We start from the raw sequence: 13,189 nt of genomic DNA on the forward strand, positions 1-13,189 counted from the left end.
CAGTTCATGAACTGGGCTACTGAGGATGTTAAGACGGGAAGGCTGCTTGAGGGAAAGGATTCCTGCTTTTGCACGACTATTCTAGAGCCATTCTGCAACATTTTATATTCAAGTCTCTGAGTCTGATGGTTTCTCAAAGACCCAAGAAGGAGTCTTGTAGTCAGACACTGAAGAAAACCACTGTTTGCTACATTATTAGCAAGCTGCTTCGGACAGTTGTTGCTAGTAAATATTTCCACTTGTTTTCCCTTCCCAGAACCTTCCCCTGGTTTGAGCTGACAGCTGTGTCACTGAGAAAGTCTCTTTAGCCAGCTGCTAGAAAAGAGAGAGCTTGTCTGGTGCCATCTGATGCCTGGTGCTCTACTGTACTAGGCACTGTCTGGAGACTGTCCTACAAAGCAATGTGGGCTGCTCAGCACCAAGACATCTCTCACTTGAGTTGTAGTGGAGCCTAGCATGATACTGGATGACAAGTCTCCATAATCCACAGCTGCTTCCAACAGTTTCTCAGAAATTCCAGAGGAAAATGCTGAGTATGATTCTAAATCTTCACAAACCTTAATGAAGCTCATGAGGAATGCTTTGCTGAGATCTCATCCCAGCCCTTTCATGGGACTAAGCAGTGCAAGAACCAGTGCCGTTAACTCTCAGACTCTAAACTATTCCAGCCAATAACCTTACACACACATTTTCTTCTGTGAGTTTCAGTCTCTACACTGCTCAGCAAACAGCAAACTTGCTTATCCCCCTGGTTGCCTGAGCTTTTTTTTTTTTTTTTTTTTTTTTTTTTTTTTTTTTTTTTGTCTGAATTTGCTTATTACATAGTCTTCTTGTTCAGTTTCACTGAACTGCTTCAGTTTCACTGTGTTTCTATTGCAGCTTCAATACAGAACTGAATTACAAAACCAAATTACAGTTATTTTATAGTGGCTGCAGCTTTGGTGTAAAAAACTAAACAGGATCAGGCCCAGGTTTTTTATTTTTTTTTTTTATTCCCCATGAGGGATCTTGAGAAAGCCATTGAATCCTGACAACATACTAATGATTTAGTCAGGAGTGCTCTGTTGAGCCAGGCCTTCATCAGCTCTTCTACTTCCTTGCTGGTGATAATGCACCCCACCCTCACCACCACAGACTACATGATGTGTCCTTCAGGGAAAAATCAGGTAACTGGATACTCTGTCCAAAGCCACCCAGGACAAAGCAAATTTTATTCCCTAAATTCTCTAGTTCAGTATTCTTTTGTACTTTCTGCCACCATCTCTCATGTATTACAGTACTGTTTACTCTGATAAAACACTGTCTGTCTGGTTTTGCCTCACAGGAAATAATTTCTGTGGCCAAGGATTAGTTACGCATGTTGCACCTAGACCCCTTGCTTAATTATGATTGCTGAGAGCAGCTGTTGCCACACCTGTACACCAGTTATTGTATATGCCATTTATCTTACATCTGAGTTTCAGAGCAAGCCCAGCCTGCAGACACTGAAGCCTGGGAGAAATCTATTCACTTGAGCATCTGGGAAGTTCTTATCAATTACTTGTGCCTTAAATATGTCTATGATTGTTTCTTTTGGTATTTTTAAATCAACTGTGAAGCAGAAGTGAAAGACAGGCAATGGTACAGTCTGATCTACAACCTCCACTTCACTTAATTCCTGCAAGCAAACGAAGTGTTGCAGAAAAGAGACCATGTGGGAATGGGTTTGGTGTAATAAAATGTCTAAAAGTTGCAGTGGCAGTGCAATGCACAATTTTTTGTAATTGTGAAAAGGTGGAACTGTACCTCCTTGAGTAATTTGCAAGGTAATAAGGGTACAGTCTGCTGTGGCTGCTGGGCTTCTTACAAAGGCAAAAGTGTAGTATGAGTCTCTAATTCTGCCTCTGGATGTCCTGTGATGCAGGGAGAGCATCCATTCCCTCCATGGTCTGGGATCCTTGCAAAGAAGGAGCTGTAGTATAGGGCTCCAGTCTTGCTTTTTGGATAAACTGTGAGAAAGTGAGGGCATCTGCTTTCTCTCCTGTTGGTGCCTTTCTCTCTAGGAAGAGACCCATATTGTCTCTGTATGGGAGGGCAATGCATCTGCTGAAGAGAGGCTCCTCAATCCCCAGCAGCTCTCGCACGTGTCGTGAAATTTCCTGAAATACAAGATGAAACACCAGAAATTCTCATTTCTTAAACCAAGACAATAGGGCAACAGCTAAAACTATCCATTCCATGTCAGAGCAGCAGGAAAAAGAAGTGATATTCTGAATTTTGGTACAGTTTCATGCTTGAAGTTGCAACATAAGCGGGATCTGAATCCATAAGCTCCATGTGACACTGTTAAAGCAGGGCATATCACCTTCTCTCCAGATTTACTATCAGGGATGGCATCACATCTGGTCTCTTAGTGGCATAAATATAGCTCTGCTTTCATCATTGCACTTCAAGGACAAACAAGTTATGAATAAATGAACTTTTCAGTATCTTCTGCTTAATGCAAAATCATCGCTGTTTGTTAAATTATAATGCAAATTACAGTCTATGCAAAAGTGTAAAAACTAATTAGTGAAAAATCATATTGTTCATTTAGAAAATGAAGAGTGTATGGTTGTCTGAGATGGCTGGACCTGGAACTGTGAGTGAGCAGAGCCTTACCATTGTTTTTGAAGCAACTTCTGAGAATTTAACTATCTATTTGATTGAAGCTTCAAAATCCAGTTTGCAAGGTTTTACTGATCTTTCACACTATATGCTCAAAACCCTCCCCCAACTTTAGCTTGACTCTGAATACTTTTTGTGATAACAAAAGAACACCAGACTCTTATCTTGAGTGCTTTTGATATTTAAAATACCAGTACAGGGGATTAAAACCAGCAGTAATGTCCATGCTGCATAGCTTCCACATAATTAGCCGTGTAGTTCTGTACCAAACTGCCATTTCCCCCAAACTGCAAACAGTTTCCATCTCACTGAGCTGATGCTATCACTCTTATTTCTATAGTAACTGTATCAGTTTCAACTGCTCACAGCCTTTTGTTTGTATTTCTTGTTGGGAAATTGCGGTTTTAACTTTTCACCTGCTCTACTAGACACTTCCTGAAAGACCCAAAGGGCCCCATCCTGCAGAGCTCTGCATACTTGGATTCTACAGAATAAAGTTCTTTTAAACACAAATAACCGGCAAGATAGGGCATGACCTTTGAGAGCATCTAGGTTCCACTGAAGTCTGTGAGATGTTCCCAATTTACCTGCAAACTTTGGAAAACACTACTGAGACAGTCTCACTTCCAAGCTTGTGGCAGTGTCCTGGCTGTGTATTGCTTATCTAGAGGAATTTCAGTCCCACCAAAAGGAAGAATGGGTCACAGCTGATATGTCTAACCCATGGCCTAGTATTACTCAGCAGCTGAACTAACACCATGCATCATCCCTATGTCCCTATATCCCAATACAAGGGTGAGGCTAACAAAGCATATAAAATTCTTCCACTTTTGGAAAGCACAAATGACTATAGTCTCTATCTGCTTGTACCAGAAATATTCAAGAAGGCTTGCTGTCTGAAAAACTTATAGTTAAATTGATGCCTTTCTGTCAAAACAACAGGCGAAGTCATGGCACTAGTTAATGTTTTTGGTGGCATATTTAGTTTCAAACAAACCATTAAGATTGTGCAGCCAGACAGAACTGTGGTGAAATTGCATTTTGGTATTGTAGAATAAAATAAACAGTGTTAATACTCTAGTCACTGGAGCATAGAGCTTTTTCTTTCTTCTTGGTTTGAACTTCTACCTGAGCCTTCTGGTGAAAGCAACTTCAAATTGTGATGAAAAACAGATGATTTGGCTCTGTAAATGTGGTCCCTCTGTGGTTTCCACTAGGGAAGTGAAAGAGGGTAATGAAATTTAAGTAAATTTGTTGATTCTCTGAACTTTTAGGAAGCTTTGGAAGGCCAGACTGTAGCCCCGAAATTCAGCCTTAACTATCAGTGTTTGTTAAAGAAAATATATAGGTTTGAAAGGAAAAAGACCAATTACATGTTCATAAAATGAGGAAGAGACAGAGCTCCTGTTTGTGTCCAGCAAAGCGTAAAAGAAGGAAATAAAACCGAGTGGCCCTTTTGCACCTGCATGTGGCCGAAGTCCGTGACGCCCATGGCGGGCAGGTTGGAGCAGTTCGCGTGGATGAGGCGGCGGCCGCTGATGCCGTTGGCCCTGAAGCATTCCTGGGCAGGGAAGCGGAGGGGAAGGATCGCCCTCTGCCACTACCGCCCCCCTGCCGCTCTCACACGCACCCTGAGTGCAGGCGGCGCCGAGGGCGGGGGTTTCCCGCCCGGGCCGGCAGCCCCGCACCTGGTACTGGGGGAAGCCGAGCTGCGCCACCCACTCAGCCACTTCCTCGGCGCTCCAGGTCAGGAAGGGGCAGACGGAACGCGGTCCCCCCGCGCCCTCAGGCTCAGGCTGCGGCCCTTCAGCCGCTCCAGTCCCCGCGGGACCCGAGCGCGGCTCCATCGCGGCCGCCGCGGCAACGCGTCTTTCCGGTACCCTGTTACCTTGGCAACCATGGCTTCCTGGAGGTGCGCCCCCTTCTCCCTCCCGCCACTCCCTCCCTGCTGTCAGCCTGCAACGCCGCCCGCGCCCCGCGGCTCTGCAGAACTAAATGTTGATTGGCTGCGTTGTCGAGAGGGGAGGCTGAGGGATGAGCACCGCGGCGCCACCGTCTCCCTGCGGTCCGGCTCACACGCACTCGCTCGGGTGTTTCCGTCTCCCGCGCTCGGGTGTTTCCGGCCGCCCCGCTCCGGCCACGCTCGGGTGTTTCCGGCCGCCCGCCGAGCCGTGCCCATGTCGGACGCGCTCTCCGTCGCCGCCGGCTCCCGCTCCGAGCCCCCGGGCGGCGACACGGCGCCCCGGGGTCCCGCAGGTACGGGCTGGGCTGGGCAGGGCAGGGGGCAGCCCGGCGGCGCGTGTTTAGCCGGGCTAACTAACACGGAGCGGACTCTCCCCCGTGTTGCGGTTTGCTCGTTTCTGCCGGAGGAGCCGTGCAGGGGCGGCAGCTCCCTGCGGTGGCAGTGCGGTCCTGCTGCGGACAACAGCGGCTCGGGTGCCGCCCGCGGTGCCGGCTGTGCCGGGGCCGAGCGGAGAGGGGCGGGCTGCGGGCTCCGCGCCGCTCACCTGCCGCTCGGGCACCCGGAGCTGCAGCGAGACTTCCTCCCGGTGCAGCGGGAAGAGCGAGGGTTGATGGAGGTTTGTGCTTTCCCCGGTGACAGAGGCCCCGTCTAGCCGGGAGCTGGGCCGTGCCGTGGGCTGCGTGGCCCGGGCTGGAGCTGTCTCCTTCCCGCCCTGGCTCTGGGGAATGGCCAGCGGCCCCGAGGGGCGTCAGCACCCTGCAAAAGCTGGAACTTGTCCGTGCCCTGCTCACGGCCTCAGCGCGATAGGAGAGCAGGGCTGTGTAGCACGTACCGCAGTCGTACGGGGACAGAGCTTTCCCTGAGTTCAGGAGAGTAGGGGAAGAGCAGGAGCCATCTTTATAGACGGTCCTTTTAGCACTGATCTAGGATTTCCATCTCATCAGTGCCCTTTGTGAACTGCTGCACGATTGCTTTTTCCAGGCTTTGTCAGCTCAGCTTTACATGATGAATTTGGCCTTGTTCTGTCCTTCTAAAGCTAGGATTAGTAGTTCCTGAATGAACCCTTCTTCTGAGAATGGCTTTACATCAGAAACATGCAAAGGTTTTTGTTCTCCCTTTCCTAGGGTTGAGGCCATTAAAAATCTTTGTACCACAAGCTTCTAGATACAGCTCATAACACGAAAAACTGGTTGGCACAGGTCTTTGTTCCACAGCTGTGTGACCTTGTCAGTGTCTGAGTGCTGGCTGCAGGTTTTTTTTTTTTTCCTGTTAGTGTATTATAAACACCAACATTTATTTCACCTTCTCTTGATATATTCTGTTTGTTGCTAGAAAATGAAGACTCAGCCCAAAAGACAGAGCCTGCAGATCAGCTAGTTCATTCTTTGGAGCCCAGTACTTCACAGAGCGGGTAGGAAAACCTTTTTGTGTGTTGTGGCCCACATGCATGACAGTCTGTTTCACTCCTGTGACCTCTTCTGTATGGCAGTTTGTTCTGTGCAGGTGGAAAGAAGGGACTGGAGACTGAATTGTCTGCTTTGGGGCAGTATATACCAGAATCAGTATGGGAGGGCCTGTTCTTACAGGCTTTAAGGTTGTTTTAAAGCTTGTGAAATGTAGTTCGTGGCTCAGCTATTCAAATCACAGAGTCATTCAGCTTGAAAGGAACCTCTTACAATCTATTATAAGAGCTAGTACATTTTCAGGGGAAAATTTTCTATATCCTATCTGGAGGATTATTTAAGAATTGAGCATGCCTACTGTCTGTACATCTGGTGGAAGCTGTACAAGAAAATGCCTTTTACTATTTTCTTGACAACATTTTGGCTTTTTTCTTTGTTTGTGTTCCGTGTCTCTCCATTAACCCTGCTGATCAACCCTGTTATCAGATGTTTGGCTTGTTGGTACTGGCTGGGCACATGGTGTTTGTGGCCAAGTAACTGGCTACAAGCATTAATACTATGCAGTGCAGTTTCATTTGCCCAGGATACATTTGTTGCACAGGATGCAATTTCAGAAATGTGTGAGTCAATTACAGTAGGTAAACCACAGCTTCATCAAAAAAATGCAAAAATCCAGGAAAAAAAGAACCCACACCAAACTACCCTTCTTACCAAAACAGCAGTTTGATGCCATCTTGGTTTGATGCTGCTGACATCTCAATCAGACTTCCTGACTATAAATGAGTTCTTCCATCTTTTTATTGTATCCTCTAATTTTCTTTAAAGAGATTAATACAGATCCTGAGAAAAATAGTTAAAGTAGAAGATAGATATTTGTGGACATTACCTATTTGTCTTAATTTATATCTTCTTTGAAAGGGATGGAGATGGTCCAAAAGGTTTGTGTGACAAGGAATCAGCTGAACTGTGTCTTTGTAAGTCTGCCTGGAAAGCTTGTGTAGCTCTTCCTACTCTTTCAGTGAGACTCTTAGGTATCAGTGATATGTATCTAGAGGAAAAAATTCCCAAGCTGTAAGCTCCTGTGTTGATGGAGAGCTTTTTGAGCAGATGTGTGCACCTGTGGTAGCAAATGACCAAATAGCCCATCTAGGTGTGTTCATGCAACAGCTAAACTGAAATGCAAACAGGCTGGAAAACAATAGCGTAGAAGTCCAAGAATGCTTCCTTTAAAAAATTGTTCCCACCGAGTATCCTTCTCATCTCATCCATCTGCTGCTATTTTGTGAACCTGCTATTCATCTCATTTGAGTTGTTCTTACAGACCTTCTGGTCTATCATGCCAGTTCTAGGAAAGGAACTGTTGAGAGAATATAAGTAAAAAATGGCTTTGTTTCTGGATAAATTCTGTAGTGCCATAGGAGTAACAGTTTGGAAACAAAAGCCACATTTGTCATGTTCAAGTCTTCTCTGTGGATGCAGAATGTGTCAGGACATTCTTCTGGCATCTGAGTTCATTTGGGATTATAAGTCTACCTATAGACAACATGCAGCAATTTAAAAAATATGATTTAGAAGAAAACCCTCAACAGAGAATAAATGCCAGAGATGTTTCCTTTCTTGCCCATTCTTTTCCTGCTATGTACCATTCTTATTGTTTTAGCATGTCCATTTTCTTTCGTTACAGTGCAGTACTCAGACCTCTTTGCTTAAGTTATTGTGCTGCCCACTGTGTGTCTTACTGCTTGCTTATCTGTGGGGTGTATTTGGATATGGCAGAGAGACACTTGGGTGCTCCCTGTATCTGTTGGAATTGCTAGTAGGAAAGGCATAAGGGGCCACTTAAATAGATGGCATTCTCAGGATGGCTGTCAAAATTGTTCTGAATTCTTTCACCGATCCAGTTGACCTCTGAGGCAGTATGCAGATGCCATGCAGTAGCCGGCATAAAAGTTGTCCTTTCTTGGGCAGAAAAGTTGCTACTGATGTCTGTCCGTAGTATAGTGTTGGTGAGCCAGCATACTGTGGGGTGAGTGCAGTGAATTTCTGCCATCTAAAGGAGGGTAAATATGGAGTATCCCATGAAAGTTGCTCCCTCTGGCTCACATGGAAAGTAATCATGCAGACATGGGAGGATTGGAGTGGGCAGGGGTTCTTTGTCCAGTTGGCAGGTGCTGACCACAGAAGCTTGTTCCTTCAGTTCATTTGAAATTTGAGCTCCAGAGCAGTGATTCCTCTGCTGGCCATGCCCTGGGTGCAAGTGCTGAATTGTACTGCTCTCTTCCTCCAAAAGGTCACAGGCCGGGGCGCACCTGAGTGCCGACACAACAGAGCATTCGAAAGAAGAAATTGGCGCTCTGGGGAACCAGAATGTGGCTGTACTAGAAGAGAAGCTGCCTGACCAAATCCAGTCTCTCAAAAAGGTAGATGGATGTTTCTTATGTCTGAGAGTGAAGACCGAAGTGCAGCAACAGTTCTCCCACTCTACTACTATGCTTGCCTCTGTGGGACTGAGGCTCTAAGGGTTGTGTTAAGACAAAAGTAGTACTAACATAGATTCAGTTACATTTTTTCCTGTGCATTAGTGGGAGATAAAGGGTATCAGTCTAATTTGCAAAATCCCTCTTGTGTCTTCAGCTAGTCCTTGCTTCTTTGCTTACCGAAGCTTCAACGTAGTTGTCACCTTCTGCTCTTATCTGGTGCTTCTGGAAATTCCATTCTTGTGGATTTATGGAAGAGGGAGCTGAAATCCTTTGTTTCTTTTTGTGAGCAGCAAATTTGTTTGTCCTACAGATAGAGTCAGGGGAACCTGTACAAGTGGCACCGAGTTCAGGACCTGCAAGTTTGCATATATGAGAAGAGAGTGAACCAGATTGGTTTCTATCTAGGATGCAGCAATGGCAGTTTGATTGTGGCTGTGATCTAGATGCACACAGAGCTGAATCTCTCTCCCTAAAGAGATTGTTTGTGCGAATTTTTTGCAAGAATAGTTAGCTAAATCTATAAGGCTGCTGCTTTGTTGAGGGGTGACAATTAACTCTGATGCAAGTGCAAAAATGTGCCTTCCCAGGACTCCCTGGGAGACCAAGGGAAGTGAAATTTGTGCCGCTGATGCAGCATTTGACTTCAAAGTTCATGACTTTGGTGCAGTGGGGGAAACAAATGTCGAGAGGTGTCTCAGAGCTAGCCTACACTAATAACAGAAGCTTCTGCAGGTCTGACTTGGTTTCATAAAGATGCCTGAGTTACTAATGAGTTGCTTCAAATCTAGGCAGAGACTTTTTAACAGGTCGGTCTTTGTGACAATGTTTCTTACGTGCTTTGTGCAGGAAGCTGTTCGATTAACCAGCTACCATGTACCTCAGGGAGTAGGGGATATAGTCATGATTCAGTCAGATCACACCGGTGCTGTGGATATCCTTTCAGCTGAGCTGGAGACTGCAGACCTCCTTGGGGAGCAGAGAAAAGGTGAGTCCTGAAGGCAGAACTTTTGTTTGGGTAATTTTTTAAGTGCCTGCCCTGACTAGAACAGCAGAGGCTGTCCTGGGGGTACTTCTAATTCCTGCTGGGAATTTGGGCTCCTGGCTAGTGAGTGGAAAAACTTCACATCTGGGGCTTCTTACCAGAAATAGCTTCACTGTTTCCAGGTAATAGTTTATCAGTAGTGAAAAGTGATGTAAACCTGTGAACTTCTCCCTTGTCTCAGCTCAGCCTCCACCTCTGGCTGCACCCACCATGTGGACCACTGAGAAGATGAAGGAATTCAAAGCCAAGATGGGAAAGGAGAAGAATGGCCGGATGGTGGTGAAGCGAGGCGAGGTGGTGACAGTCCGTGTGCCAACCCATCCTGACGGGAAATGCATTTGCTGGGAGTTTGCTACAGATGACTACGACATTGGGTTTGGAGTCTATTTTGACTGGACCACAGTTACTAGCACTGCCGTTACTGTTCAGGTCAGTGAATCCAGTGATGAGGAGGATGAAGAGGAGGACGAGGAAATTGAAGGTTAGTGCAGATCTTATAAAGGTTAATTTGTGTTGCTTGTTGCCGTGCTGCTGAGCGCGTCTGTGAGATGCTGCAATTTCCATCTACTTTGTTTAGTCAGCCCATTTGCTATCTCTGCAGCCTACTGGGTTCTTGGTTAGATTGATAAGAAAGCATTTGGCCCTTCCTGCTTCAGCATATGTCAATGGCTGTCCTCTCCAAGAGCATTCTTAAAATTGAACACAGGGAAAAGTAAAATCAGAATTCACTCAGTCAACTTCTAGATGATAAAAAGGTTAAAGTCTGAAATTTTAACCTGTTTTTGTTAGATTCTCAGACTGAGAAATTTCTGGTGGTGAGTGGAGGCAAGAAGGTGTTGTTTTGGGGTGTTGGTTTCTTAGGGTTTTAGTTTGTTTGGGTTTTTTTTTGTTTTGGTTTTTGCTGTTTTTTGGGGGGGGTTGGTGTTTTTCGTTGTTAATTGGGGGGGGGGGGGGGTCTAGTTTTTTGGTTTTTTTCTTCTTTTCTTTTTTCCCCATTACATCAGTAGCTCCTTCTGACTGTATTTGAAATGTTTGCTACCTTTGTCATTTTACTTGGGAAACACAAAGTAATGTTGCCAGTTCTATGGCTTGAGTGTATGTTGAGTGATCAGTGTAGCTGGGAGGTTCATGTCAGAATTTTGCAGACCCTGTAATCAGGGGTAGGTTCCTTTATGAGGAATCCCTTTGGAGAAGTGACCTGAGGACATAGACACCATGTGGTAACAGCTAAGAGCTTTCCTGCCTCTCTTTGCTTCAAGTCTATATCACCGGACTGCTGTTGCGTGTATGAAAACAGTGAGGTGTGTGAAAGGTGTCTAAGCTAAAAAAGAGAGGGGACTGGGCTGGTGGGCTAGTAAATACTGTCCCATCAGTATTCCCAGGAGAACTGGCTCTTGGTATGACCTTTGTTATGATAAGGAAGGCTGGACTTTGTGGGAATTATTTGCAGAAAGGTCAGAGAAGATGCTCTGGGTAATGCTATCCCTGTTAGCCTTCCATATAGCTGCATGTCTGTGTTGTGTTCTGGTCTTGTTGGTCTTCTTCTGGATCATGCAGTGGTTCTGCCCTACTTACTTGTCTCCTCTCTCCCATTCAGGACTGTCCCCTGTGGGTGATGTGGAACGGGGTTCCAAAAGCTATCTGCGGAACCGCTATGGAGAGGTGATGCCTGTGTACCGCAGGAACAGCCATCGGGAGGTACAGGCAGGCAGCCACGAGTACCCGGGCGAGGGCATCTACCTGCTGAAGTTTGATAACTCCTACTCTCTGCTCCGCAATAAGACTCTGTTCTTTCACGTCTACTACACTAGCTGAAGAAGAGGGAAGGGGCAAGGATGGCAGGCAGGTGATGGTGAGTGTAGCAGGCTGCCACCCAGCCCTGGTACTGCCTGACGGGCACTGCTGCGTGACAGAACCACGGCGCAATTTTGCCAGCTCTCCTTTGGACATGAACTGGTTTCTCCCCACACCCCACACCCTTCTTCCCCACTGTCTCAGGGGAGAAAGGTAGTTGTGACTGCCTGGCTGTTCCCAGGCAGCTGCTCTTTTTCTAAAACTTTGGGAGGTCTGCTCTATGCAGGCATTGGGCTGGGCCTTCAGGTCACAGCTGGCAATTGCCCAGAAGCCACGTTCAGGTGGTTGTGGTTCTGATCTGTTGTGCTGGTACAAAATGAAGTGAAAATAATGTTACTGTTTTGTGAATAACTTTTCCAACTCTCCTGCTGCGTCTGCATCACTAGAGGGCAGCTGTTAGCTTCAGTGAGCCAGAAGCACAGCTGGCTTGTTACTTAGGCAGGGTAGCCCCATCACCTACCATCGCTACAGTCACCAGCAGTCAGTGCTTCCTTCACTCATGCAAGTGGCTGGGAGTGCAGCTGGCCAGCAGCAGCCCATGCTGCAGTGGTGTGGCAGTGCTACAACAGGTGGGCCCCACATAGCAGTCACAGCTCATGTTTGAACAGGGGGTGGGAGCAGGGTGCACACCTCGTAGTCCATAGGAACGCTTTTCTACAGATTAAGAATTGAATATTATATCTGTTGATTGTAGGCATATGTAGATGATTAAAACCTCAGTGACTACCAGAAGTTTTTTCTGTAATCCAGGTGTGAAGCAGAGGATGTTACTTACTGCCATGCTGAATGAATACAAAATGGTTGGAATACAACCAGTAAATATACAGGAAATGTTTCTTAGTAGCAGGATGTTGGTTCACTGGTATTGCAACCATATGTAGCAAGGAAGAAGGCTCTCAGAGAAATGCAGTTTATCAGCTGCTATTGCTGTTGCAAAGGTATTGTTAGGAAGTTCTTTGGCATGTTTTGGTGACTAGGTGATGGTATTAGTTATCACCTGCTTAAGTAGTGGCTGAATTGAACAAGGAGAAGTTAATCCATCAGAGATGAATTTTGAAACATGTTTATTAGTAACTGTTGTTTATTTTAATACTTTTAACTTGAGATAGTTTTCTTTTCTAAGAATACTGCTGTATTTATATTTTGATACCTCTTTGCAGAGACACAAAATGACTTTCCACAGTGATACTAGAAAAGTTCTGAGTTTTATTTTTAAATTGTCCAGGTAAAGCACCTCTACTTGGTCCATTCCTTCTATTGAGAGGAAACAATGGACAGAATTATTTGGGGTAGTTAAAGCCAAAGATTTTGCTCTCATAGGAGGGCTGCCTATTTCCTTTGAAGGGTATATTGTAATGCTGTACAATTTGCTCTATATTCAAGCTTACTTTGAAGTATCTCTGCTTACTCATTCACTGCTCCAGAGCACTTAGTAGGTCAAAATGGTAAGAGAGGAAGCAGTCAGTCTACAATAGAGCAGCCCAAGCTGGGAGCAGGAGGAGTGAAAATTAGAAGAGGTCTACTTGGAGCACAGTGGCTTTCTGGAGGAGTAGGGAAGGAGCAGAGTTATTGGTGCTTTGCTCCCTGAGAAGGGGAGAAAACAGCCACCTTTCTCAAAAGAGAGAGTGTATTCACCAGGGTGGGGGGGAACTGCAGAGCTGCTTTATTCAAGCAGGTCGAGCACAGGGAGACAGAACATTAGGGCTTGGTATATCTGTCAGAACAAGCTGCTTTTTCAGTTAGCAGCTTGGAGAGGGCTATTCCTTTAACCTCTCATGGATGAAATGAAGAACCACCCTGT

General features: G+C 45.8%; 1 protein-coding gene across 1 annotated transcript; it reads left to right on the forward strand.

Annotated features, from left to right (window-relative positions):
- Positions 1–4,680: 4,680 nt before the first annotated feature.
- Positions 4,681–12,432, forward strand: TMED8 (transmembrane p24 trafficking protein family member 8; the record flags this gene model as incomplete). Its single annotated transcript, XM_084208386.1, is given in 7 exon segments — positions 4,681–4,744; positions 4,747–4,902; positions 5,942–6,020; positions 8,303–8,432; positions 9,339–9,477; positions 9,716–10,015; positions 11,132–12,432. Coding segments are annotated over 7 exon segments (1,086 nt in total). The 3' UTR covers positions 11,350–12,432.
- Between the last annotated feature and the right edge of the window lie 757 nt (positions 12,433–13,189).

The sequence above is a fragment of the Fringilla coelebs genome, assembly GCF_963513975.1.
Source record: "Fringilla coelebs genome assembly, chromosome: 6".
NCBI lineage: Eukaryota > Metazoa > Chordata > Aves > Passeriformes > Fringillidae > Fringilla > Fringilla coelebs.